We start from the raw sequence: 27,275 nt of genomic DNA, 5'->3' as shown, positions 1-27,275 counted from the left end.
TTGATAAGTTCGGTGACCATCCAAAAAAATGTTAAAGAAAACGATGTGCAAAGTACTTGTATGAGTAATGTTATTTAGCATTATTATGACCTTATTTGTAATTGATTCTTGAATGGATTAACAGCCAAAAGTAGCTGTTACATTTGAATATGAGTCCCACCGTGAGTTCGCTAGTTAAAAAATGCGGCTCATAACGAGCAAAAATCAGTTTCTTGGCCTAAAAAATTAATCCGAAGCACGCCCTAGGTGTTTGATACGAATCAAACGTGGTTCATAATTAGTACATACATTAGGATTTTTAATTTTAAATTATAGATTTATTTAAATACAATATCAGTGATTCATTTAATTGCACTTATCAAAAGTTGCTCATAATGAGTACACGCATTAGGATTTTTAACTCCATCTTTTCTGGATCTTTGACCTCAGAATGTCCATCTAATTACAGGATTACCCGTGCTCTCAATCCCGTATAAACTTCCTTTCCCGCCTTTCATTTCTACTAGTTTTCAAATCACCCTCTCTCTCCTCTCAGTGATGTACTCCGCCACCTCAGCTCCGCCTCCGCCGCCACCGCCACTTCCACCACCGCCGTCGTGCTCCCAGGGTCACCTCTCCAACCTCATCCTCCCAACCGCTGAGGGCGGCTCAATTTGCCTCCTCTGCCTCTCCAATTTACTCTCTAACCCAAATTCGCCCACTGTACACGTCTCCTATGCTCTCTCGCAGCTCTTCCAAGCCCTCTCTCAGCCTCTCTTTCTCCGTTCGTTTCTTACTTTCCACTCTCACTTCCTCATCTCCCCTCTCGTCTCGGTTTTATCCAGTTTCGACGATAAGCCCATAGCGAAACAGACTATCGACTTAATTGTCAATATCTGCGAGGCTTCAAATAATCACAGTGAGCATAACAACGAGGATGTATATAAGGAGTTCGTGGCTAGGGTTTCTGATCGGCTCTCCAGCGGATCGCTGGCCTGGAGCCGCAGACAGTTGTATATGGTACATAGTACTGATTCTCAAGTAATATTACTCTGTGTCTCTGTCCAACAATTTTGATGAATTATGCCGCGATTTATTTATAATTTGCGGTTTTAGTATCTAATAATTAGTTTTTATAATTTGAGCAAGGTACAAAAATAAATTAGGCGCATAAGAATGTACCTTGATTTATTTCTCAAAACTTTTTTGATGAGATAATTATGGATTTTTGCCTCATTTGGAAGGTAGTAGTTTTGAAGCTGAACGTTCAATTCTCGTGTATTGTCCACATTAAACCTGGGTTTACTCTTCCATGTAAGATGTTTATGTTTAATTTGGAAATTTCTAATAAAAACAACAGTGAGCTAATTAACTAACCTTATTGATAAGAAAACTTGCATGGTCAAATGAAGCACCTTGCATGATAGTAAAATTATAATATAGTTGTAGTATCGGAATGTACAAAATCTTAGTCAACAGAGATAATGATGATTAGCGAAGCCAAATGCACGGAATTAGTGTATTGTTAGTAAAGCTTTGCAAATTGTATTTTTTGAAAGGCTTGGTGTTTATTAATCAATTTTATGCAAAATATCAACGAGATCACTGGGGCGTTGTTTTTGTTGGACAAAATATTGAAGCACTCACGTTGAAAGGACATCATTCAACAAATTATATACGAAGCTTTGGAGATTGGACTTTGCTCAGTTTTGTCCAATGTTTGGCCTTTGCTTGTGGAAGTTTAGTTCCAGTAATCAATGATATTATATGAGCTTTTGCATTCAAAACAAGGCGTTGATGTCAAAGTCGAATGTCAGTGCACCTCAGTGTACAAATTAGTTCTATTGTTCACCAAGATCGAATTTTCCATTTCGCTGGCAGTAAAAATAACAACATTCTAATTTGACTATTTCAGATTTACAAGATTTCATGTTTTGTTGGCTGTGAGTGGTGAGAAAAGTTGATGGAAATAATGAGTTTTGATGGCTGTTCGGAAAATTTGAGTTTATTATATGTAACTTCCACATATTATAATACCAACACCGATACCATTCACTTCAGCTTCAAAAATGTTTGCTACTTGCATTAGATGTTCCCATTTAAGCTCAAAAGTATATGCTTGAAGCAATTCATGCTTCTTCCTACTTCTGATTGCTTTTATTAAATATTCATTTAGCTTGAAACTCAATCTGATATCTTAGATTTATAAATTCACTTTTTCTCTTGAATGTGCTTGTATTTCCCAGAACTGGGTGCGAGTAAATAGTATTTATAGATAAAGTCATATTCATATAAGATTCTTCCAAAAATTGCTCAGTTTTATCTTTCATGTACATCCGAAAAAATCATAATCTGCTATCCTTAAGTCAAGTCTTCTTTATCACTTCTCTTTACAAACTCATTTTTTATTGACTGCAGCTTCACTGCTTAGGTGTTCTTTTGGATAATCAGGAAAATATTCCCTATGCCTGCATCAAAGACAAAGATTCCCTTGTTTTAAACCTTGTCACAGGTCTTCAGCTGGCTAGGTGATGGTGGAACTACTGTAGTAGCTGACTGTACTTTCCTTTGCCTTGAACGAACTTTTTCCTGAGACACCTTTGTTTTTCTTGAAATATAGTGAAGAGATCCAAGGGGAGATCATGTTCGTTTTGTACAAGATATCCCTTCTCCAGTACACATATATGGACGATCACTGCGTAGATGTGTTATTTCCCCGATGTCCCAAGCTTCTGCACCTCTCTTTGGAAGCCCTTGTGAAAACTCAAAGTGATGATGTTCGCTTAAACTGTGTAGGTGGGATTCTTCCACAATTTCTCTTTGACTTGTTTCACATTCAATGTGCAGTATTTGCCATTCTGCCTGTGAACACATACAAGTACTTGCAGGTTGAACTTTGCCTGGGTGTTGGCAGTGGTTCACCTATAGCGTTCTTCCCAATGAATATTATTTATTTGTTAACACAATTGTATATGATCAATTTTTCTTTTACAACAGTGAAAACTATGTCGGAAGCTTGAAATTCTCTACACTTTGTTTTATCAGAAGAGCCTCCCACAACTATTTATGCTACTTGCAGCACATGATGGCACTACATGAGCTTGCACATGCTTAAATATGTTTGCTATTGTGTGTGGTAATTACACGACATCCTCTTCATTTCTTCTTCTTGTATAGCATTTTTGACAGTGTTGGCCAGGAGAGGTTTCTTCCAGAGTGCATGTGCAAATTATTTAGGTTGCAGGGATGCCTTGGAAGCTGACAACTTCATGCAGACAATGGAGTCTACGATGGATGGGTCACCTCTGGAAGTCTTATTTGCTGAGGCTGTTAAAGGCCCTCTGCTTTCTTCAGACAGCCAAGTTCAAATTGCCACATTGGATTTAATCCTTGTGTATCTTTCATGCAATGGTGGATCAGGAAAAGAAGTACAAGTATTGGTGGAAGAGAATCTTGCAGATTATATATTTGAAATACTGAGACTGTCAGGTAAACTATGAGGAAACACGAGGTGTTTGACTATACATTCCCCATCATTATACACGTATATGATACGATCAAGAAATAACAGCCAATATTGGCATTTTGAGAATACTATATTCAAAAATTCAATATGACAATACTAATTTGTGACTACATTATCATGGCTTCATACATTAGCAAAAGCCTCAATTAATAATTTTGTTTCGGACACAAAGTTCAGTATTTCTAAGATATTGTCCATGCAGGTCTCATCTTCAAGTATAGGTTCAGTTAAACTGTTATATTTCATAAAATGATTGTGCTATCCATGTCTTTGATTTGCCAATGTTCAACCTATCCCGGACTTATATACTGTGTACTCCCGTTGCTTGCAAAGTGTTTCACACACCAAACTTCATGTTTATATAGTTTAACCTTTCCCCTTTTTTCTTTTATTTTTCCTTCCTTACATTTTTCAGGATGCAAAGATTCAGTTATCAACTCTTCCATACTGATTCTTGATCTTTTATCAACTGCTGAACAAGCCTTTAGGCAAAGACTTGCCATTGGATTCACAACTTTAGTTTCGGTTCTCAGTTATGTAGCTGAAATTCCTTTTCATCCTGTTCAATGTCAATCATTGAAGCTTATTTCAAACTGTGTTTCAAACTGTCCTGGAATAATATCCACCTCTCAGTTTGAAGAAATAAGTACAATCCTAGCCGGGATGTTTAAGAAACATGTCAATGGCGAGATAGGCATGCTTCAAGAGACATTCACTTTATCATGCTCAACATTTGTTGTTCTTATGAAATGTTCATTTTCTCTTGGGAATACCAGTTTGTCAGCATCAATAAGGGATGCATTAAATTCTGCTTTTTCGACTTGTCTAACTATGCATCCTGAACATATTTTGCACTCTCTTTATCTACTGAAGGAGGCATATGCATATGCTATTGAAGATAATCTTACCATTCCTATTAACACAGGACTAAGATATTTTATTCTGGAGATATGTAAACAGCAAATATTACCTTGGTTCATGACAACTATCAATGAGATGGAAGAGGAGGATATTGTATTGGGTGTAATTGAAACATTTCATTCAATACTGCTTCAAGATTTGGATACTGAAGCCAGAAATTTTACTGATATTCTAGTTTCATCCTCTTGGTTCAGCGTTTTATTTGGATGCTTAGGCTTATTTTCTACAGAAAAGATGAAATGGAGGGTGTATCTGATGTTCAGTTCCATTGTGGATGTGCTTCTAGGGAGTGATTATGGGCAGCCCATTAGAGATGCTGCTCCCCATTTGCCGTCAGACCCTACAGATTTGTTATTCCTTCTGGGTCAGAAGACTTCCCATAATGTTGAATTGGTTTGTTGTCAATCTGCAGTTCTGCTAATACTATATATTAGCGCTCTGTATAATGATAGGTAACTAAGTTCTTCATTTTCTCATATGACTCCTCTTTCAAAGTTGACATGTTTAGCAGTGCTTTCAGTTACATAGATTGCCTAACATGCTTTTCTTAGCTATTTTACTGAAAAATTTACTTATCTAGAAATTAAGTATTAACTTAGTTTCTAGAGATGTAACTTCTAAGCACACTCAAACATGCTCATTTGAATTGTTCTATTCTTTTTGCTAGGATTGCAGATGATAGGTTGGTATTAGCTTCTCTGGAGCAATATATTCTACTCAATAGTGATGAATTCTTTGGAGCTACTGCTTCAGTGACATTAGAATTACTAGTAAATCTTTATGGGCTTTATAGGGGTTTTGCCAAGATGAGCTACCAAATACCTTACAGCCCGGAAGCAGAAAGAATCCTCTTCCAGCTATTGGCTGAAAATGATTGGGATTCTCTTTCTACAAGAATCCATTTGACATCACTAAAATGGTTGTTCCAACAAGAAAAACTCTGCAAGTTATTGTCCAAACAGATATTGAAGCTTTGCATCAACAACTCAGCTGGTAATTATATAGTTCCTTATGGAAAAACTAGTCAAAACGTTGATTTACAAGTAATTGCTGAGTTGATATCATTCGGAGACAACTTTGGAGCAATGATTTTGGTATGTTTATTAGGAGAACTGGTGGAAGATGCCAACCAAGAGCACGATATCATTTCAGTAGTAAATGCAATTACCAAAATCATTGAAATTGCACCAGCTGCTTCAGATCAATTATGCATGTATGGGATAGGTGGTGTTCTACAAAATATCAATTACGGGTCAAATTTTCATTTTCCGGAAGTAATCAGTTCCACCACTCTGCTTGTTTTTAGCATTCTCAGATCGGTACACTCAGAATCAATTTCAAATGATGAAGCTTGGGTTGGGATCACAATAAAGGTATAAAAAATTTACCCCATTCATTTGACAAATTATCTACTTCCTAAAAGCCAAATGACATTTCACCTTAAATTGTAGTCGATGGATTACATGATCTCCATGGTAGCTGCCGACGGATGGACTGAAGAAGGTCTTCGAATACTTATCATTCTTTCTCTAATTTTGTACCACTCGACGAATCAGGCAATGATACAGGCTTCTAAGATTATACTCTTGAGTGCTCCTTTGGTTTCAATAATTAATAACAGTGTCTCAGAAGCCTGTTCAAAGGGACCTGCTCTGCTTGACCATGACGAGGGAACAAAACCAGGAGAAATTCTCATAATTGTGTTGTCACTGATCTTCTTCTCTTTCAGAAGGTAACACTACCAAATACTCCCTACACGACTTACTATTTTACCATACTTGTTTAAACTGACTTCACTAATGCATCAGTGCACAAGCTGTTCTACCAGGTATGGTAGACTTTCAGAATTTACTTCATGAGGGCTGTGAGGTTCAGCCACTATCCTATGTCAGCATCCGAGGACATGACTTGTGCAAGTTGATGCACTTTGGCTCACCTCCGGTAAAACGAATTGCTTCGTTTTGTCTTCTGCAAATATTCACTGGAATATCAGACCACAGAAGTAGAAATCAAGTCCATTTAAAATTCAGAGCAGGCTACCTGTCGTCCATGAGAGCTGTACTAGAAGGCTTGATATTTTATGGTGACATCAGAGTCTCCAGAAACTGTTCCCTATGTTTATCGACTCTCATGACTTGGAAAGAGGTGGAAATTGAATCCATAGCTTCTGCAAAGAACAATTGGTTCAGACTGATAATAGAGGAGCTAGTGATGTCTCTGGCAACTCCATCTATGCCATCAAACTCTTTCATGATTCAACATAAGCCTGCAGTTAATATTGCAATCTCGTTGCTAAAACTAGACCAAATTCCTCCCTGGATGACTACGGTATTTGATGATTCTTCTATAGTCAGTATTATTCAGAACATGTCACCAAACAACATGAGCACTGAATTGGTGCTCTTGTTTCGGGAGCTTCTGAATTCTGGGTATCTGAAATCTGAGCACATTGCTGATCTAAATCGGGTTTTTCAGGTAAATTAACCTTACTGGCTCATTGATTTATCTTGCTTATTCCTTGACTGGCTTGACCTGTCGATCTCTTATCTGAATCATTGAGAAGACAAGGAATAAAGAATAAAGAGAAGCAGCAAAAGTTGTATATGCTATAAACCTCCTGCAAACCAGTTAACTTACATTTTAATGCTCCTATTCTATGCATAACATCAAGCATTCTAGTTACTAACTAAACAAAATGTTGACGGCAAATGTCATTTATTTTATTAATTTGAATATTCAAGGGAGACGGCGTTTCTATCACAGATAGCTCATTTCTTTAACTAAAAGAGGGCGTTCAGCTCTTTTAGAAGTTTCCTCTGAAAGCTAACATTCTTATTCATGTATTAGGCATGCCGGAGACACTTGTACACTAATGAATTTCAAGATACCGGTGCAGAGGGGCACAAGGAGAAGGCATGTGTAAACCTGGACGATTTAGGGAAAGCTCGTGCATTTCTCACAAGCCTCATTTCCCAGTCATTTCCCTATGTTGACCTTTGGAGATCTCCAAGCTGGAAGAAACAACTATTAGAAGAGATAGAACTATTCTCCAAACGTCTAATGGAAGATGAAGAAGGCTAAGCTATTTACATTATGTTTAAATATTCACTTGGATTTTAATGTTGTGCAGTCGCAACCTTTCCTAGAAACAATTCAAGGCTAATAATACTTAGTAACTATCTTGCAGTAGTGCTGTAAGTAACGTAAATCACATATCTCGGTGTATAAAGCTTAGTACTCATCGACATTCTTTGTGGTAAGAGTTATGTTAGCAGATGTACATAACACCCAATGAATTTAGCATCTGTTTGCTTGGTTTTGCTAAACAATTAATTTGTGTCAGTGAAATTATACATTAAATTGAAAATTCAAATAAGAGCAATCGTCTTTGTTAAAAATAAAAGCATGAATATAATGAGATATCACCTTTCTATTGTGTCATACTTTGTTTTGCCAAAAATAATATAAAATGCAAATGGGACCTAAATAATTGTTAATTGAAAATCAATTATTGCCAAAAAAAATGGGGACAGGAGCTTAATGTTGAGATTTAGTACGATGGACATATGTGATTTTTACGAATACGAGAGTTGTCCACCCTAAGCTGGTTTATTTTATATTACTCGAGCATAATGTCCACTGGAATTAGTTTGAATTGCAATTTAAGCCCAGTTTGAGCCCCATTCTTCTAATTTTTTTTTAAAACTCATTTTTAATCACACATTTTTCAATAAAATAATATTACACACAAATAAAAAAATTTTCTTTAATTTTTAACTACACATTCTCCATCAATCTACTATTCAAAATGCATTCTTTACCCCAAAATGAGAATCAAACAAGAGCTAAATGGGAACGTACGAATGTTCAACTTAGGCACTGTTTAATTGTACAAATTTTCCATGGAAGTAGAAAAATAAAATTTATTTTCCACATTTTTGCATGTTTGATCGACCAACTTTTTTTGACAATTGGTTTTTTGGCAACACTCCACATTACCCCTTTTTCTCCACCTTTTTGAGGAATTGGTTTTGCCATGGGTTTGGTGCTTTTGGCTTCCTCCATTTTCTTTTTTTTTTAACAATTGAAACAAATTCTATCCCCAGTTGTAACAAATTATATCCATTTAATTGATAATTTTCATGGAAAACAAAGCTAAATGAACACAAAAAGATCCAAAATTTCAATATTTTTCAGGTAGGAAATTATATCGATCAAAAACATTTAATTTACAATTTCCAATAGAACAAGTTCTAGACAATTTAATTCCCTGAAATTCGTTTTTTTTTCATCCAAATTTCACTCTTACAATCAAATGGACCCTTATTTTTTTCTTTATTATGACAAATTCATATAAGTCCGTACATTTTAGTTTAGAAAATAATGCTATAGATACGGAGTTTTTTGATAGAAAATTTTGACAAACAATACTTGACATGACACTATTGGAAGATGAGAAAAAAATGGCCAAGTTCTCTCAAAATTTTCTTGTACTTGAAGCTTTATTGTAGTTTAAATACTCAGTAGTTGAAAGCAAAGTGGTGCAAAATGTACATATATTTCATAAAGAGAGCCAAGTTGCAATCACTTGCAGTACCAGGATTTATTCTTCTACCACAGACCCATTTTGATCGGGAATTCAAGTATATTTATTAGTCGGGCAGAAAAAAGAGATTCAAGCTGAACTCACTTGCCATTTGTTTCTTATTTTTAGAAGAAATTAGATTGTTGATGGGCCCCATGTGGCCCTTTTTTTTATTTTGACTGGTCTCTCACATTGTGGGTGAGCTACAAGCTTCCAACGGTAAAAAAAAACTCATTTTTACACAGGAAAAATGGGAAACAAACAGGGCCTTACATGTTCCATGTGTAGTACTAGATATGGATGGATGGAATAATTCCTTTTTCTTTCTTAATACAGTGTCCAAGTGTTCAGTTTATTTACCGAAACTTGACATGATTGTGCTAGAGAACCATGTTCAGGCATTCGTCCCAAGTACAAATATTCAGTCAGTCTTATTGTCTGGTCATGGTTTCTCTGACAATAAGACCAAAGTGCCAATACGTATGCTGATGCTCTTGTTCATCACATGTAGTACCAAGAACTCGAAAATTATTGCCTGATCCTTGCGTATCTCATTCCAGCTTCTCGGCACGTAAATGATGCCATAAGATCAACTTAGACTATGTTTCTTTTTGTTGTCAAACCTAACTTGAATTCGAGAAAATGTCTCAACAATAGAACTAAAGTGAATTTTTATTATACCTTTGGTCTTTTATACTTATTTGCTTGTTCGTCAAACTTTTTTAAGCTTAGCCAAACCTGCTGCCAATCCCCCAACCAAATCCTAAAATCCAAGCAAGATAATAAGATTTGAAACTAGTTATCTAGAGCAGCTCAATGGCCAATAAGACATTTTTCATGTTATATCCCAACAAAATTTTCAATTTCTTACAAATTGCAACAATCAAGAATCAAAAGTTCTTGGCCAATCCAGGGAAACCAGCATATGAATATATCACTTAAAAACTGAGGGAAATACCATATTATGATGATATACATTTCCTTTGTTGCTCATGAAAGGACCTAGCAGAAGACTTGGCTTCCAGATAAAGAGTACCAACTTCTTCGAGATCTGCCTGCAAAAAGACAAAAGCTGAGTAAATATTCTCCTCATAAATACCTATTAGAATCCTCAACCAACTTATATCTAAGTACCTTGCAAATATTATTACGACCATTCATTTTAACAGCTATGCAGGAAAAAAAAATTGACAAGTGGATTATAAATAACAAAGCTAATTAAGAAAACGGAGACCAATAAAAAAATTTGCAGGGAAGTAAAACCTAAAGGATGGTTGCCGTCCAAAATCTCCAAGATAAGCCAGAATTTCCTCGTCTATCTGCAGTTCCTCGACTTGTGCTCTGATACCTTATACCTGCCCATTCCATCAACAAAAACATTTAATGAATAGTGGTTGTGTTGTAACCAAACATCGTCAGAATCAAGATTAAGTTTAATAGAACGCCACCAACCTTTTTCTTTCCTTATTTTCTACAATCAAATACCATTGCATAGTTGTTGCAGCTGCCCCACATTGTCCAAATTTATCTTCTTTACAAATTTTGTCCCCATTGTTAATCAAAAACACAAGTCTCAACAAGGCCATAAGAACATTTATGGTGGTGGTGTGCCTTATTATCGAAGTATAATTTCATTTCAAAGAACCTTTTGACTTGTAATTAGTCTCCAGTATTGCTGTCACGGGCCACCTTTTGATGGAAGACGATTAATTCTGGAAAGATGTAGTCGTTGAGGTATCTCTCGAGGGCAATGTGCAAGAAAGAATTGCTAATGGTTAGAGCAGACTAAGGCCAGGAACTTTTGAAGCATTTTGCCTATCCATTAAACTCCTCATTCTCTCAGAATCCTCATATCTACCAGCACCAGCAAATATGTTGGACAAAAGCACGTAGTCGCCGCCGTATTCCTTCTCCATATCCATAATTTTGTGTGTTATTCTCTGGCCCATCTCAACATTACCATGGAAGCTACAAGCACCTAGAAGTGTCCTCCAAACTACAACATTACCAATCTCAGTAGGAATCTCTAAAGCTATCTTCTCTGCTTCGTCTAATCTCCCTGCCCTTCCCAACATGTCTATCAAACTTCCATAGTGCTTAATGTCCGGTGCAATAGCACTTTTATCAACAAACTTCCTGAAAAACTCGAGCCCCTCGTCCACTAATCCACCGTGACTACAAGCATTTAGAACACTCAAAAGTGTGATCCGATTAGGCTTAACACTCTCATCCTCCATTCTTTTATAACAGTCTGTCGCTTCTTTAGCCATTCCATGCATTGCGAATCCAGAAATTATGGATGTCCAAGAAACCAAATTTCTCCTTTCATCTAATATATCTTCAAAAACTCTCTGTGCACACTCTATACTGCCACATTTAGCATATGCGTCTACGAGGCAATTCATGACACGAATATCAAATGCATTCAACCCGCTTTTCTCTCCATAAGCATGAACCATTTGGCCAAACTCGAGACACCTAACATTCCAAATGGCCGGATAAATGGCAAGAAGAGATAATTCAGTGGGCTTGATGCCCTCGTGCACAACCATTCTTCGAAACAATGACAATGCTTCATCGAACTGATTCATCCTCGTGCACCCATCTATCAAACCAGTCCAAGAAACCACATTCTTCTCCGGCATCACGTCAAAAACAGCCCTTGCCGATTCAATCTCACCCCACTTACAAAACCCGGTTATCAAAACATTCCATGTCACCAAATTCCTTTCAGGCATTTCATCGAACACTTTCTTCGCTTCAACCATACTCCCACAATCTCCATACATATTAACAACTGCAGTTTGCACATAGACGTGAAACTCAAACCCCACTTTGAGGCTCAAACAATGCAGCTGATTTCCTATTCTGGGTCGTTTTAAATTGGCACAGGCTTTGATGAGATAGGAATATGTAAAGCTATCAAAAAATACAGGGTTATATTTGTAAATGAGATGTTTGAAAACAAATATAGCTTCATTAGGGAATGAACTGAGTGAATAGTGTTTAATTATAGAGTTCCAAACCGTGAGTAGTATGTTTACATTTTCAATTTCATGTACAAGTAAATGGGAATGGAACTGTTGAATGGCTCGGCGGCAGTGCAGGAGTCTGTGTGGAAGCGACAGAATGAACTGGTGTCTGCTCATCGAGTGACGACGTGAAACCTATATATACCATATCAGCATTAATATGGATGGACTCGCTTTCTTTGCAAACACAAACAGTTTCTGTCTGAAAAAAATTGAATTTCGGTCAATTTTGTGGATGAAGAAAAGATTTTGGCCCCATATATATATATATATATATATATTTGGGTAGATGAGTTTTGAAATAGCGAATTTTTGTAAAATGTAAAAAAAAAAAATTGGATTTACTTACAAAATATTTTCACAATAAAATAGTTTTAAACATAAACTAATTTTTTTATTTTTTAACTACAATTCTCCAAAAAAATCACTAGAGTAATGCAATTTAATCGCATTGGGATTGCAACTCCAATCTAAGTTGCAAGACTTTTGAGTAACGGGAAAGACATTGCTTACTCATCGAAAAAAAAGCTAATGTGACATTAATTATAAGTAGAATTAAACAATTCTATATTTCATTCAACCAATCATTTAACGTTACCTAAACTGGGGTTGCAACCCGATGGGGCTATGTAGCTTTACTCTATTATAAAACTTATTTTCGACCCCAAAAATGGTGCTCAATGACACCATTAAGATAGACCTCACATCTCAGACCTTATTATTTGTTTTTTTTTTTAATATAAATATTTTACATATATGAGAGGGGTCTTCTCAAGCTGGTTTACCTTACATTACTTTAGAATATTGTCCAGTGGAAATAATCTGAATTACAAATTTGATCAAGAATTTAATATTATATTTGATTAGTTGGATGAAAAGGTCTAGCAGACAAAAAGAATGACGATACAGTACTAGAATGGAGATATTCGAGAATGCATAAAGTACATATTCTAGTCAAGTGTTGCTTAATCTACCTTATCTAAACGTGCCATAATTGCGCTAAATAGAATAAAGAACTATGTTCAGGCATTCGACTGAAGTCACACTAGAAGATGATTCTGAATAAGCTAAAATTTCATGTGGCTTCAATGCTTTTGACATTCAGCATATGTAGTACTGTGACAAGCAGATGATATCATGTGATCAACTATGTTCGTTTTCATTGTCAAATTTTAACTTCGAATTTAACAAGGTTTCTCAACAACGGTTTAATTCTCAACTCAGAATGGTCCAACTATTTTCAACACGAGACTTCAAGAGTATAAAGCAGTGATATAAACATGAAGTACGTATATTGATACAGACAGGTCCAACTCAAACGACCTTGTGCTACCATAGTACCATTTCTCTGATGAAATGGTATGAGTTCAACATCTTTCTAACACAATGGAACACAGAATTTCTACTACGGTGTAGAGCATTTGGCTATCTGTGTGTACAACAGCCTTATCTTCCAGCAGATGCTACTACGCTGAGCAAATCTTGAAGCCAAAGTGCCTATTTATCAGCTCTGTGAACGCCACAGTCATTTTCTTCGTATTTTCTGACACTGGAGGGTGGACGCACTGAGGCAGTGGTCAAGCACCGACCATCGTCATAAGTTCACCTCAGTCAAAAAAGGGAGTTGAAACCAACTGTTGGAAAAGCAACACCATTTCTGGTGTTGAAGTAAAAGCTACTTAGGCTATTCAGAAACTTTTCTCAAAAGGATCACCTAGAGTTTTGCAGAAAATTGAACTGATAGGGATTCCGTGAACGATATAAGGTGTTGCAGTCCAGAAAATTCTTGAGCTTTCTTATTTTTGCCATTTAAATCCTGGCTCAATTCCCTCCTGTTCTAATACACAGACGAGAGCACAGACTCCAACCTACTCGTGTAAAACAATTCGTTTGCCCATTCCTAATAAAGGAATGGCATTGTCCATCCTCAAATTCTATGCAGTATGCGATATTGAAAATCATGAGCAATTTCTCCTCAACTAGCAGAAGCCAAGCACTAAAAACAATGGCAAAGGAAGCATTTTGGTAAACCCGTGAATATAATCTCTAAAGGTAAGCGAAAGCAATTAACAGTCTTACTTGTAAGTCCTAACGGTCTTCCAATGAGTGCAACTTCAACACACGGGTTGTCTTCAGGATAACTTCGATGACTACAAAATTATGCCAAAGTTTCTCGGTGGAAAAGAGCATCAACTAGAAGCCTCAGTGCACTAGAGAGATTTTCTCTGGTGACTAGAAACGCGTGTGGCCTTTTTCAAGTCTGGTACCCCATCTACTCTAAGACTGTTATTTCATGGTGAAATCAGAATGTTGTTTAAATCTATTTCAACTCCCCACTTGATCCCTATTCAGTTTAATTACCAAACCGATGAGTCGGCCATATGTCCATGCTTCTTTTGTCCTACTTTTGACATTGAGGGACCTGTACATCTGCTCACAACTTCTAAGGAATTGTCCCTTACCAAATGCAGAGAGAACAAGACTATCAGTGTTCATGTCCACATCATCATCAAGAAATCCCATTTTTCTCCAAGTACTTTTAACAGATGCCCCATCAAATCCTAATACGCACGCATCAAACAGGACTCCAACAGTGACTAAATCAGGTTTTACATACCGAGATGGTAGTTCTGAAAGCAATACTTTCAAGTCTCTAAAATCTTTCATTTTCAAATAAGCTAGAGAGATAATGTTTGCAGTAGTTGCATTCCACGGCACTTCATGTGATTCCATCTCCTGGATAATGGAATACATTTCTTTTTTACTCAAAACACAAGCACGTGAGAGAATGCGCAAACACCATACTAGATCAGTGCAACCAGTTTTTGCATAAAGATCCAGTCCCAAACCTTCTAATCTAGAAAACATACGATTATCAATGTAAACTGCTGCTAATTTTCGAATTACATCCTCTTTCAAAGAAGACTTTGAGTTCAAAATCCGTCGATACATCTTTTCCATTTTGTCCAAGATCCCGAATTTTGCATATGCCTCAAGCATTGCAACCAAAGTAGAAGCTTGCAAACCTATTCTTCTACTGTAGAGACTGTTATACATACTTTCCATCTTTTGGAGCAATCCAGCTCTTGCAAATTCTCTAACCAGCAAATTGTAAGTGATATGATCACATAAATATCCCTTAGACTCCATTGCCCTTACACATTGATCTATCTCATCATACATTTTATAGTTCCCATAAGCTTGTATTAGACCATCATAGGTTTCAGAATCTGGCTTCTCACCAACATCTTCCATCTCTCTGAGATAAAACATAGCATTGTCGAAACTCCCCTTTCTAGCAAAGCCATGAATTACAGAATTGTATATCCCTGTAGAAGGTTGAAGTTCATAGCATTTCATTTCTCTTAGACATATTTCAGCTTCTTCTAACAGTCCCTCCTTGACTAAAATCTCTATGATCTTCTCATAATTGGCTTCATTGATTCTTGATTTTTCCATAGACTTCCACAAGTCAAATACCTGTTAACGATAAAGAACATGAAATTAATGCTCATTTTCTAGAAAAGTATGGGCAACTGATATTCTCGATGTATAACTCATACACATGTGAATCTGAAATAAGTTTGATGTCTACTTGTGACAATGCATTCAAGTTCTTCCATTTGTTGTCAACAGGTCATTAGAGAAAGAATAAGCTTAACCAAATTCATCACCCCTCATCTTCACGCTCTACTCCTTTGTTTAAGTGATGAAGTTGCATTTTCTATTTTCCGCACACCACCTCTAACCACAACAAACAAAAGGGTAAAAAAAATGAGAAAGAAACATGTAGAGCTATAGTTGCATGCTCTCTCCTCTTACTGTTCCTTCAACCTCTTTCAACTCTTATTGGCTCATTACCCAGCAGAAGTATAACAAGAATCCATTTGTAGAAAAAGAAAGTGGAAACTGAAATCTAATTGACACGAAAAGTACAGTTTTAACTCCTGCCAAAAAGGTGGTCTAAAATGTGCTACTTATACTCGTGGTTCTTAAAACCTTGCTAACTATACCCACTTTGGTCAACTCAGCCCTACTTATGTTGCTGGTAGTGATCATTTGTTAGAGGCAAAATTATTTGGGTTGCTTTGGTTGGACAGATTGCAGATTCCATATATCCGTACGTAAAGACAAAGATTGTTATATTACTACTTGTGTTTTTGTGTAATAGAGATAGTATCTCCAAGTTTTCATTTAAGCACTCATCTTACTCTTCCCTTTATGTAATTCTAGTGGTGAGTATTTAGGTCTCCTCCAGCTCTCTTGTACTTCATTTTTTTTTTTTTATTAAGGTACAAGTAGCACTAAACCCCACACCTAGGCACACATGGTGTTTGGTAAAAAAAGGCCAAGACATTCATCTTCTCTTGAAGGGATTAATGACTTACCTGAGTTGAGTTTGACCAGTCCAGTTGTTAATAAATTTTGACAAAGAATCATAATCAAACCAAGAAGTAAATTGGCGAACATTAATAGCATGAAGTCTCAAGCAACCTCGAATACGAAAAAGCGAACCAAAATACTTTATCAAATAGGGGAGGCCCAAATCGGTGAATAAAACATGAATGAATAACAGATTCAATTATAACTTATAAGTTAACCTATCAATGGCTGCCACATATCATCAACAAAAAGACCCATTTACTCCAAGGTCTGGTCAGAAATCCATAAAAGGTTGTGACCAGGGAAGAATTACGACATGCTAAAATTGAGCAGCTTCCTCCCAAATAACCATTTCTCCTCTTGCTCCTGTTTGAGTCAGAGAGTTTAGAAATGGAAACCCTGGCTAGGTGAGGGGAATTTGTTGATCAAAATTTTTTGGAGTTGTGACTGAGTTCAAAAAAACTATTGAGAATCGCATTATTAATAAAAAAAGTAGCACAAGGAAACTCTAAGGGCAGAAGGATCATACAAAGTTATTCCAAGATCTGCATTTCCAAATGATAATTAACAACAATTATGCATCTAATTGCACTGAAATATAAAATTATAGGTTTACAGTGTAGAAAACATTAGCTGTAATTCATGAATAGCAACAGCCTTTCTGTTATTTCTTTCCTCGTTCAATTTTAGATGCATTTTCTCAAACAAAAATTGCAAAATTTAGCCCAATGACAAATTTTTTCAAAACATTCACACCCGTGTTATATTGTACGTCAATGAATCTTTATCAGGACAGAAGATAAAAATACAAAGTTTTAACGGGAAATGGAGGCATACCTCACGAAATTCATTGCACCTTGAAGTCTTTTTGAGGAATTTAACAACATCCCATAATTGTTCATTGCTCCAGTCCCCATCTTCCTTTAGCATCTGAACTGGGTCAAAATCTTGCTGTCCCTTGAGCTTTTCAAGAAAAGCCCTTTGATTCTGATGGGTTTTTCTAGTTTTAAAAAAAGTTGAGTAATCTTGATTTTTCGCTAATAAATGTGAACATTTTAACGATGGGCGGTATTGGGATTTTCCCACTCCATAAAAAAGAGGAGAAGAAGCTGAAGTGTGATAATAACGGAAACAGGGAAAATATATTGCCATTGAAGGTTTTGGCCACCGAGTGAGCTTAGACTGGGGGATAATAGGATTGTACTTTGAATAAATTGCATCTGGGGTCCCAAATCTTTTAAGATTGTGACTATGGATCCGAATCCTTGATTTCTAGCAATTGAGATCCCAAACCTTCAGCCCCTAAGGTGACAAAATTTTTAAGTAAAATGATCATTTTATTCTTAACTAGTTTAAAATAAATGTTATTTACAGTCCCTTACTGCCATAGTCATCTAACGTACATACATGTAACGGTTAGTGATTGGATGCATTAATATGATAATTTTTTTATTGCCTTATATATCAAATTATTAACCACCACATGTATATCATGTAGACGATTGTGATAGTGAGTTATTGCAAATAGCTTTATTCTTTTTTCTTCCCTCTATCTTTCTAATTTTAAAATCAATTACATCAACCTTTCTTAATTACTATCAATAAATTCAGTATCTATTTTTGGTAGCCCTAGTCTAGATATTATCCGATAATTTAAATTGATAAATTTATTCACCCTCTAAATACATAATCTTTCAAACATGATAGTTGAACATTAATTAGAATATCGTGACTCAAGTCTCGACACCACCTATCATTGAAAATTGTGTGCCAATCAGGTGAAATTACAATAACATCCTCTCAAGATTTTCTAGATAACTATACGTTAAGGATACGAACGAAAATTAAGTTAGAAACTCTCGTTGGTTGAGCTTCAAACATTACCATAGCATAAAGGCCCAACGATAGAGGTCAGCATCGGCGATAGAGGAAACTGGAGCTGCCAGCCGTGGTGGAGGGTGGTGGTGGCTTGTGGTGAAGGGAAGAAGGTAAGAAGTATGAATTTGGAGGGGGTCTTTTTCTTGGTCCTATTCTTGGAGGTTGTGTTAATTTTAATTTATTTCTTTGTCATTTTGGTTTTATTTCTTTTTAAAACTATTTAAATTGAAGGGTGAAGTTACTATTTTACGCTATCTTAACAGTCAAATTAAACAAAATTTGTCAAGAGGAACGTACTTTTCTAATTTTTGAAAGGTTAGAGACGAGTTGTGCCAATAAAATTGGTTAGAGAAATTTGTTACCTTTGTGAAAGATTGGTGAGAAAATGCACATTAAAAACCAATTCTAAAACATCTGAAATATCGAATCCCTTTCATTTTTGTATGTCCTCATACAGTATTTTCTCATAACCTACAACTACAATTGATCTTGGCTCACTTCATCATTCACATTCTAGTTCTGCCCTCTGCATAAATCCTACAGAGAGAGAGCCGGGGGGGGGGGGGGGGGACAAAANGGGGGATCAAAAGAAAAAGATAAAGATAACACGAAAAACCATATTGGAAGCAGGTTTATTCATTTGACATTGACATCAGAACCAAATAAAAAGGCAAAAATATCTACACTGAATTTATAATGCACACCAACAAACTCAAAGGATATACTGCACACATAATCCACCAGTCAGACAATAACATAATAACAAAGTATAGTGGAAGGATTTCTCCTCATATATCTTCATCTCTACAATGCAAACCAAGGGATTACAGTCCCTATGTAGTATGTACGGAAGAACAACAAACAAATGGTACCCAGTAAGGCTTTCCCCTCTTCTTCTCTTTCTTAATCTCTGTCGGATACCTCGCTGGAGAGTTCCACTCCTCCATTTCTTTATTCGGTGCTCCAGAACCTGAAGTCGAATTCACAGTGGTTGTTGCTTGATCATTATCTTTCGTGGCACTCTCGTCTTTCTGACTTGCAGCAGGCACTTGTTTTGGGTTAGGAGACTTGGCTTCACTCAGAAGATTTTTCAGTGGGCTGTGTTGCTTTTCTGAGCTCCAGTTTGTCACTTTGGCAATAGTCTCCTCGTTTTTCTTTCGACCTTCTGATTCATTCACTACATTTGTTATGGAAGGGAACCAGCCCTGAGGAAGAGCTTCAGATTTTGGCTGTTGAGCATTCTGAGCCATCTCAATTTCTGAAGCAGAACCTTCCTGATTAACTTTTTCTGCAGACTGGACCAATGTCCCGAAAGATGGAGGCTCAAAATCATCTGACTTGTGAGGATGGCCTTCTGTGGATTTAGCCTCCTGCTTCTGAATATTAGCTTCTGATTTTTCTGCTCCTTGAGAATCTGTTTCAGCAGTGGGTGTTGGGTCGGATTGCAAGGAAACGACTGTTTAATAATATATGAAGCAAGTAATATAATTAGAATGAGTGAATTCATCTATTACACAGTAGTAGTTCAATGTATGACATGCAACATTGAGTCATCATCTAATTTATCACATAATATGAAAGACAGATATGCACACAGGATCGAAAACTCAGATCCAAGTTGAGACTGAAAGCAATGGTGAGGAATGTATATTAGATCTGGGCGTTCTTTTCATTTGACCCCAAATCGATTATGATATGTTTCTTACAAGTCCGTTGATGGTGGAAAGGTACTAATGGTAAATAATGTGAATTGTAAAGTCTTAGAAATTGGCACCATTAGAATCATATTGGTATATGGTTTAATAAAAGATGATGACTTATGTAAAAGTAAATCCCAGATTTGAAAAGAAACTTGGTCCGTCTGAATACTTGATCCAATCGGCTACAATTTCTGAAATGAGATGGGCCTGTAGTTTCTATTTGGCCTTCGTAAGGTGTCCTTCAAAGTGAGGTCCAAACAGAGTGGGCTTGTGGTGGGTTCCGGGGCTTGATTCTGGGTGATATAGGGTGGATTGCAGCTCCCCCATCAACTATAGCTTTTGGGCAAAGTAGTTGCACCTCCCCACATTAGTTGGTATCAAAGTTAGAGGCTGTGTTCGAGTCAACAATGGAGCATTTCTATGGAATGTTTGTATAATGCAAGCACACGCTTGAAACGCAGGTGGGCATATAGTCTCTATTTACCTTGCAAATATTATTACGACCATTCATTTTAACAGCTATGCAGGAAAAAAAAATTGACAAGTGGATTATAAATAACAAAGCTAATTAAGAAAACGGAGACCAATAAAAAAATTTGCAGGGAAGTAAAACCTAAAGGATGGTTGCCGTCCAAAATCTCCAAGATAAGCCAGAATTTCCTCGTCTATCTGCAGTTCCTCGACTTGTGCTCTGATACCTTATACCTGCCCATTCCATCAACAAAAACATTTAATGAATAGTGGTTGTGTTGTAACCAAACATCGTCAGAATCAAGATTAAGTTTAATAGAACGCCACCAACCTTTTTCTTTCCTTATTTTCTACAATCAAATACCATTGCATAGTTGTTGCAGCTGCCCCACATTGTCCAAATTTATCTTCTTTACAAATTTTGTCCACATTGTTAATCAAAAACACAAGTCTCAACAAGGCCATAAGAACATTTATGGTGGTGGTGTGCCTTATTATCGAAGTATAATTTCATTTCAAAGAACCTTTTGACTTGTAATTAGTCTCCAGTATTGCTGTCACGGGCCACCTTTTGATGGAAGACGATTAATTCTGGAAAGATGTAGTCGTTGAGGTATCTCTCGAGGGCAATGTGCAAGAAAGAATTGCTAATGGTTAGAGCAGACTAAGGCCAGGAACTTTTGAAGCATTTTGCCTATCCATTAAACTCCTCATTCTCTCAGAATCCTCATATCTACCAGCACCAGCAAATATGTTGGACAAAAGCACGTAGTCACCGCCGTATTCCTTCTCGATATCCATAATTTTGTGTGTTATTCTCTGGCCCATCTCAACATTACCATGGAAGCTACAAGCACCTAAAAGTGTCCTCCAAACTACAACATTACCAATCTCAGTAGGAATCTCTAAAGCTATCTTCTCTGCTTCGTCTAATCTCCCTGCCCTTCCCAACAGGTCTATCAAACTTCCATAGTGCTTAATGTCCGGTGCAATACCACTTTTGTCAACAAACTTCCTGAAAAAATCGAGCCCCTCGTCCACTAATCCACCGTGACTACAAGCATTTAGAACACTCAAAAGTGTGATCCGATTAGGCTTAACACTCTCATCCTCCATTCTTTTATAACAGTCTGACGCCTCTTTAGCCATTCCATGCATTGCGAATCCAGAAATTATGGATGTCCAAGAAACCAAATTTCTCCTTTCATCTAATATATCTTCAAAAACTCTCTGTGCACACTCTATACTGCCACATTTAGCATATGCGTCTATGAGGCAATTCATGACACGAATATCAAACGCATTCAACCCGCTTTTCTCTCCATAAGCATGAACCATTTGGCCAAACTCGAGACACCTAACATTCCAAATGGCCGGATAAATGGCAAGAAGAGATAATTCAGTAGGCTTGATGCCCTCGTGCACAACCATTCTTCGAAACAATGACAATGCTTCATCGAACTGATTCATCCTCGTGCACCCATCTATCAAACCAGTCCAAGAAACCACATTCTTCTCCGGCATCACGTCAAAAACAGACCTTGCCGATTCAATCTCACCCCACTTACAAAACCCGGTTATCAAAACATTCCATGTCACCAAATTCCTTTCAGGCATTTCATCGAACACTTTCTTCGCTTCAACCATACTCCCACAATCTCCATACATATTAACAACTGCAGTTTGCACATAAACGTGAAACTCAAACCCCACTTTGAGGCTCAAACAATGAAGCTGATTTCCTATTCTGGGGCGTTTTAAATTGGCACAGGCTTTGATGAGATAGGAATATGTAAAGCTATCAAAAAATACAGGGTTATATTTGTAAATGAGATGTTTGAAAACAAATATAGCTTCATTAGGGAATGAACTGAGTGAATAGTGTTTAATTATAGAGTTCCAAACCGTGAGTAGTATGTTTGCATTTTCAATTTCATGTACAAGTAAATGGGAATGGAACTGTTGAATGGCTCGGCGGCAGTGCAGGAGTCTGTGTGGAAGCGACAGAATGAACTGGTGTCTGCTCATTGAGTGACGACGTGAAACCTATAAATACCATATCAGCATTAATATGGATGGACTCGCTTTCTTTGCAAACACAAACAGTTTCTCTGTCTGAAAAAAATTGAATTTCGGTCAATTTTGTGGATGAAGAAAAGATTTTGGCCCCATATATATATATATATATATATATTTGGGTAGATGAGTTTTGAAATAGCGAATTTTTGTAAAATGTAAAAAAAAAAAATTGGATTTACTTACAAAATATTTTCACAATAAAATAGTTTTAAACATAAACTAATTTTTTTATTTTTTAACTACAATTCTCCAAAAAAATCACTAGAGTAATGCAATTTAATCGCATTGGGATTGCAACTCCAATATAAGTAGCAAGACTTTTGAGTAACGGGAAAGACATTGCTTACTCATCGAAAAAACAGCTAATGTGACATTAATTATAAGTAGAATTAAACAATTCTATATTTCATTCAATCAATCATTTAACGCTACCTAAACTGGGGCTGCAACCCGATGGGGCTATGTAGCTTTACTCTATTACAAAACTTATTTTCGACCCCAAAAATGCTGCTCAATGACACCATTAAGATAGACCTCACATCTCAGACCTTATTATTTGTTTTTTTTTTTTGTAATATAAATATTTTACATATATGAGAAGGGTCTTCTCAAGCTGGTTTACCTTACATTACTTTAGAATATTGTCCAGTGGAAATAATCTGAATTACAAATTTGATCAAGAATTTAATATTATATTTGATTAGTTGGATGAAAAGGTCTAGGAGACGCAAAGAATGATGATACAGTACTAGAATGGAGATATTAGAGAATACATAAAGTACGTATTTTAGTCAAGTGTTGCTTAATCTGTCTTATCTAAATGTGCCATAATTGCGCTAAATAGAATAAAGAACTATGTTCAGGCATTCGACTGAAGTTACACTAGAAGATGATTCTGAATAAGCTAAAATTTTATGTGGCTCCAATGCTCTTGACATTCATCATATGTAGTACTGTGACAAGCAGATGATATCATGTGATCAACTATGTTCATTTAATCGTTTTCATTGTCAAATTTTAACTTCGAATTTAACAAAGGTTTCTCAACAAAGGTTTCATTCTTAACTCAGAATGGTCCAAGTATTTTCAACACAAGACTTCAAGAGCAATGATATAAACATGAAGTACGTATATTCATACAGACAGGTTCAACTCAAACGACCTTCTGCTACCATTTCTCTTATGAAATGGTATTTGAGTTCAACATCTTTCTAATACAATGGAATACAGAGTTTCTACTACGATGTAGAGCATTTGGCTATCTGTGTGTATAACAGCCCTATCTTCCAGCAGATGCAACTCTGAGCAAATCTTGATGCCAGAAGTTGTGGAAGGCGGACGCTAAGATGGAATAGACCCGCTAATATGTCCAATGTCCCTGCTGCAAAGTGCCTATTTATCAGCTATGTAACGCTTTTCTGATGCTGGAGGGGGGACGCACTGAGGCAGTGGTCAACTGATGGTGGTTAGAGCACTGACCATCGTTATAAGTTCACCTCAGTCAAAAAAGGGAGTCGAAACCAATTGTTGGAAAAGCAACCCCATTTCAGGTGTAGAAGTAAAATGCTAGTTAGGCTATTCAGTAACTGTTTCTCAAAAGGTTCACCATAGAGTTTTGCAGAAAATTAAACTGATAGGATACATTCCGTGACTAATAAGGTGTTGCAGTCCAGAAAATTCTTGAGCTTCTTATTTTCGCCATTTAAATCCTGGTTCAATTCCCCCCGATTCTAATACACAGACGAGAGCACAAACTATAAGCTATTCGTGTAAAACAATTTGTTTGCCCACTCCTAGTAAAGGAATGACATTGTCCATCCTCAAATTCTATGCAGTATGCGATATTGAAAATCATGAGCAATCTCTCCTCAACTAGCAGAAGCCAAGCACTAAAAACAATGGCACATGAAGCATTTTGGTAAACCCGTGAATATAATCTCTCAAGGTAAGCGAAAGCAATTATCAGTCTTACTTGTAAGTCCTAACGGTCTTCCAATGAGTGCAAGTTCAACACATGGGTCGTCTTCAGGATAACTTCTATGACTACAAAATTATGCCAAAGTTTCTAGGTGGAACAGAGCATCAACTAGAAGCCTCAGTGCACTAGAAGGATTTTCTCTGGTGACTAGAGACACATGTGGCCTGTTTCAAGTCCGGTACTCCATCTACTCTAAGACTGTTATTTCATGATGAAATCAGAATGTGGTTTAAATCTATTTCAACTCCCCACTTGATCCCTATTCAGTTCAATTACCAAACCGATGAGTCGGCCATAAGTCCATGCTTCTTTCGCCCTACTTCTGACGTTGAGGGACCTGTACATCTGCTCACAACTTCTAAGAAATTGTCCCTTACCAAATGCAGAGAGAACAAGACTATCAGTGTTCATGTCCACATCATCATCAAGAAATCCCATTTTTCTCCAAGTACTTTTAACAGATGCCCCATCAAATCCTAATACGCACGCATCAAACAGGACTCCAACAGTGACTAAATCAGGTTTTACATACCGAGATGGTAGTTCTGAAAGCAATACTTTCAAGTCTTTAAAATCATTCATTTTCAAATAAGCTAGAGAGATAATGTTTGCAGTAGTTGCATTCCACGGCACTTCATGTGATTCCATCTCCTGGATAATGGAATATATTTCCTTTTTACTCAAAACACAAGCACGTGAGAGAATGCGCAAACACCATACTAGATCAGTGCAACCAGTTTTTGCAGAAAGATCCACTCCCAAACCTTCTAATCTAGAAAACATACGATTATCAATGTAAACTGCTGCTAATTTTCGAATTACATCCTCTTTCAAAGAAGACTTTGAGTTCAAAATCCGTCGATACATCTTTTCCATTTTGTCCAAGATCCCGAATTTTGCATATGCCTCAAGCATTGCAACCAAAGTAGAAGCTTGCAAACCTATTCTTCGACTGTAGAGACTGTTATACATACTTTCCATCTTTTGGAGCAATCCAGCTCTTGCAAATTCTCTAACCAGCAAATTGTAAGTGATATGATCACATAAATATCCCTTAGACTCCATTACCCTTACACATTGATCTATCTCATCATACATTTTATAGTTCCCATAAGCTTGTATTAGGCCATCATACGTTTCAGAATCTGGCTTCTCACCAACGTCTTCCATCTCTCTCAGATAAAACATAGCATTGTCGAAACTCCCCTTTCTAGCAAAGCCATGAATTACAGAATTGTATATCCCTATAGAAGGTTGAAGTCCATAGCATTTCATTTCTCTTAGACATATTTCAGCTTCTTCTACCAGTCCCTCCTTGACTAGAATCTCTATAATCTTCTCATAATTGGCTTCATTGATTCTTGATTTTTCCATAGACTTCCACAAGTCGAATACCTGTTAACGATATAGAACATGAAATTAATGCTCATTTTCTAGAAAAGTATGGGCAACTGATATTCTAGATGTATAATTCATACATATGTGAATCTGAAATAAGTTTGATGTCTACTTGTGACAATGCATTCAGATTCTTCCATTTGTAGTCAACAGGTAATTAGAGAAAGAATAAGCCTAATCTTAATCCAAATTCATCACCCCTCATCTTGACACTCTACTCCTTTGTTTCAGTGATGAAGGTGCATTTTCCTAACCACAAAAACAAAAGGGTAAAAAAAAGTGAGAAAGAAACAGGTTGTTATAGTTGCATGTTCTCTCCTCTTACTGTTCCTTCAACCTCTTTCTACTCGTATTGGCTCATTACCCAGCAGAAGGATAACAAGAATCCATTTGTGGAAAACTGAAATCTAATTGACACGAAAAGTGCAGTTTTAACTCTGACCAAAAAGGTGGTCTGAAATGTGCTAGTTATACTCGTGGTTCTTAAAACCTTGCTAACTATACCCACTTTGGTCAACTCTGCCCCACTTATGTTGCTGGTAGTGATCATTGGTTAGAGGCAAAATTATGTGGGTTGCTTTGGTTGGACAGATTGCAGATTCCATATATCCGTAAGTAAAGACAAAGATTGTTATATTACTACTTGTGTTTTTGTGTAATAGAGATAGTATCTCCAAGTTTTCATTTAAGCACTCATCTTACTCGTCTCTTTATGTAATTCTAGTCGTGAGTATTTTGGTCTCCTCCATCTCTCTTGTACTTCATTTTTTTTATTAAGCTACAAGTAGCACTAAACCCCCCACCTAGGCACACGTGGTGTTTGGTAAAAAAAAGGCCAAGACATTCATCTTCTCTTGTTGGGATTAATGGCTTACCTGAGTTGAGTTTGACCAATCCAGTTGTTAATAAATTCTGACAAAGAATCATAATCAAACCAAGAAGTAAATTGGCGAACATTAATAGTGTGAAGTCTCGAGCAACCTCGAATACGAAAAAGCGAACCAAAATACTTTATCAAATAGGGGAGGCCCAAATCGGTGAATAAAACATGAATGAATAACAGATTCAATTATAACTTAAGTTAACCTATCAATGGCTGCCACATATCATCAACAAAAAGACCATTTACCCCAAGGTCTGGCCATAAATCTATAAATGGTTGTGACCAGGGAAGAATTAGGACATGCTAAAATTGAGTAGCTTCCTCCCGAATAACCATTTCTCCTCTTGCTCCTGTTGAGTCAGAGAGTTTAGGAATGGAAACCCTGGCTAGGTGAGGGGAATTTGTTGATCAAAATTTTTCGGTGTTGTGACCGAGTTCAAAAAAAAAAAAAAAAAAAAAAAA

The 27,275-nt window shown here is 36.7% G+C and overlaps 4 protein-coding genes across 10 annotated transcripts in view; 1 reads left to right on the top strand and 3 right to left on the bottom strand.

The window, feature by feature from the left end:
• The first annotated feature begins 524 nt into the window (after nt 1–524).
• On the top strand, nt 525–7,757 carry LOC111389291 (protein PRD1). Of its 5 annotated transcripts, XM_023014208.1 has the most exons (10): nt 525–999; nt 2,398–2,507; nt 2,600–2,775; nt 3,157–3,468; nt 3,921–4,878; nt 5,094–5,419; nt 5,534–5,799; nt 5,878–6,158; nt 6,235–6,901; nt 7,274–7,757. In XM_023014208.1, exons 1-10 carry the CDS (start codon nt 538–540, stop codon nt 7,505–7,507), a joined length of 3,792 nt encoding a protein of 1,263 aa, XP_022869976.1. In that variant the 5' UTR covers nt 525–537; the 3' UTR covers nt 7,508–7,757. The 5 variants fall into 5 exon arrangements, with proteins under 5 accessions (XP_022869976.1, XP_022869978.1, XP_022869977.1 ...); XM_023014210.1 differs by having other exon boundaries at nt 4,431–4,878; nt 5,094–5,799; XM_023014209.1 differs by having other exon boundaries at nt 5,220–5,799.
• Nucleotides 7,758–9,831: 2,074 nt separating this feature from the next.
• LOC111389285 (pentatricopeptide repeat-containing protein At4g14190, chloroplastic-like) lies at nt 9,832–17,582 on the bottom strand. 3 transcript variants are annotated; one of them, XM_023014199.1, is made up of 4 exons: nt 17,264–17,582; nt 10,464–12,178; nt 10,275–10,366; nt 9,832–10,066 (listed from the first exon to the last, which is right to left on the bottom strand). In XM_023014199.1, the coding sequence occupies exons 1-2, from the start codon at nt 17,576–17,578 to the stop codon at nt 10,787–10,789; spliced, it is 1,707 nt and encodes a 568-aa protein (XP_022869967.1). In that variant the 5' UTR covers nt 17,579–17,582; the 3' UTR covers nt 9,832–10,066; nt 10,275–10,366; nt 10,464–10,786. The 3 variants fall into 3 exon arrangements, with proteins under 3 accessions (XP_022869967.1, XP_022869968.1, XP_022869969.1); XM_023014200.1 differs by having other exon boundaries at nt 9,832–10,062; XM_023014201.1 differs by lacking the exons at nt 9,832–10,066; nt 10,275–10,366; nt 10,464–12,178 and adding exons at nt 13,182–14,039; nt 14,123–15,523.
• Nucleotides 10,102–22,634, bottom strand: LOC111389287 (pentatricopeptide repeat-containing protein At1g09220, mitochondrial-like). Its single transcript, XM_023014202.1, has 3 exons — nt 20,807–22,634; nt 20,489–20,709; nt 10,102–10,145 (listed from the first exon to the last, which is right to left on the bottom strand). The coding sequence occupies exon 1, from the start codon at nt 22,501–22,503 to the stop codon at nt 21,130–21,132; it is 1,374 nt and encodes a 457-aa protein (XP_022869970.1). The 5' UTR covers nt 22,504–22,634; the 3' UTR covers nt 10,102–10,145; nt 20,489–20,709; nt 20,807–21,129.
• Nucleotides 22,635–23,619: 985 nt separating this feature from the next.
• The window catches only part of LOC111389276 (pentatricopeptide repeat-containing protein At4g14190, chloroplastic-like), a 22,369-nt gene continuing 18,713 nt past the window's right edge, over nt 23,620–27,275 (bottom strand). The window contains exon 2 of the mRNA XM_023014190.1: nt 23,620–25,927. Within this exon, the coding sequence (XP_022869958.1) occupies nt 24,773–25,927 (1,155 nt within the window). The 3' untranslated portion in view covers nt 23,620–24,772. The remainder of the gene's footprint in view (nt 25,928–27,275) is intronic.

This window comes from Olea europaea, unplaced genomic scaffold, assembly GCF_002742605.1.
Source record: "Olea europaea var. sylvestris unplaced genomic scaffold, O_europaea_v1 scaffold574, whole genome shotgun sequence".
Lineage (NCBI taxonomy): Eukaryota > Viridiplantae > Streptophyta > Magnoliopsida > Lamiales > Oleaceae > Olea > Olea europaea.
This window is presented reverse-complemented; position numbering and strand designations above follow the sequence as displayed.

Coding starts and splice junctions, on each gene's coding strand:
- LOC111389291 (XM_023014207.1), top strand. CDS start 538: ATGTACTCCGCCACCTCAGCTCCGCCTCCGCCGCCACCGCCACTTCCA. Junction 3,469..3,920: donor TGAAATACTGAGACTGTCAG/GTAAACTATGAG, acceptor TACATTTTTCAG/GATGCAAAGATTCAGTTATC. Junction 6,159..6,234: donor ATCTTCTTCTCTTTCAGAAG/GTAACACTACCA, acceptor CTAATGCATCAG/TGCACAAGCTGTTCTACCAG.
- LOC111389285 (XM_023014199.1), bottom strand. CDS start 17,578: ATGGCAATATATTTTCCCTGTTTCCGTTATTATCACACTTCAGCTTCT. Junction 12,179..17,263: donor GGTGCAATGAATTTCGTGAG/GTATGCCTCCAT, acceptor TGGTATATATAG/GTTTCACGTCGTCACTCGAT.
- LOC111389287 (XM_023014202.1), bottom strand. CDS start 22,503: ATGAGCAGACACCAGTTCATTCTGTCGCTTCCACACAGACTCCTGCAC.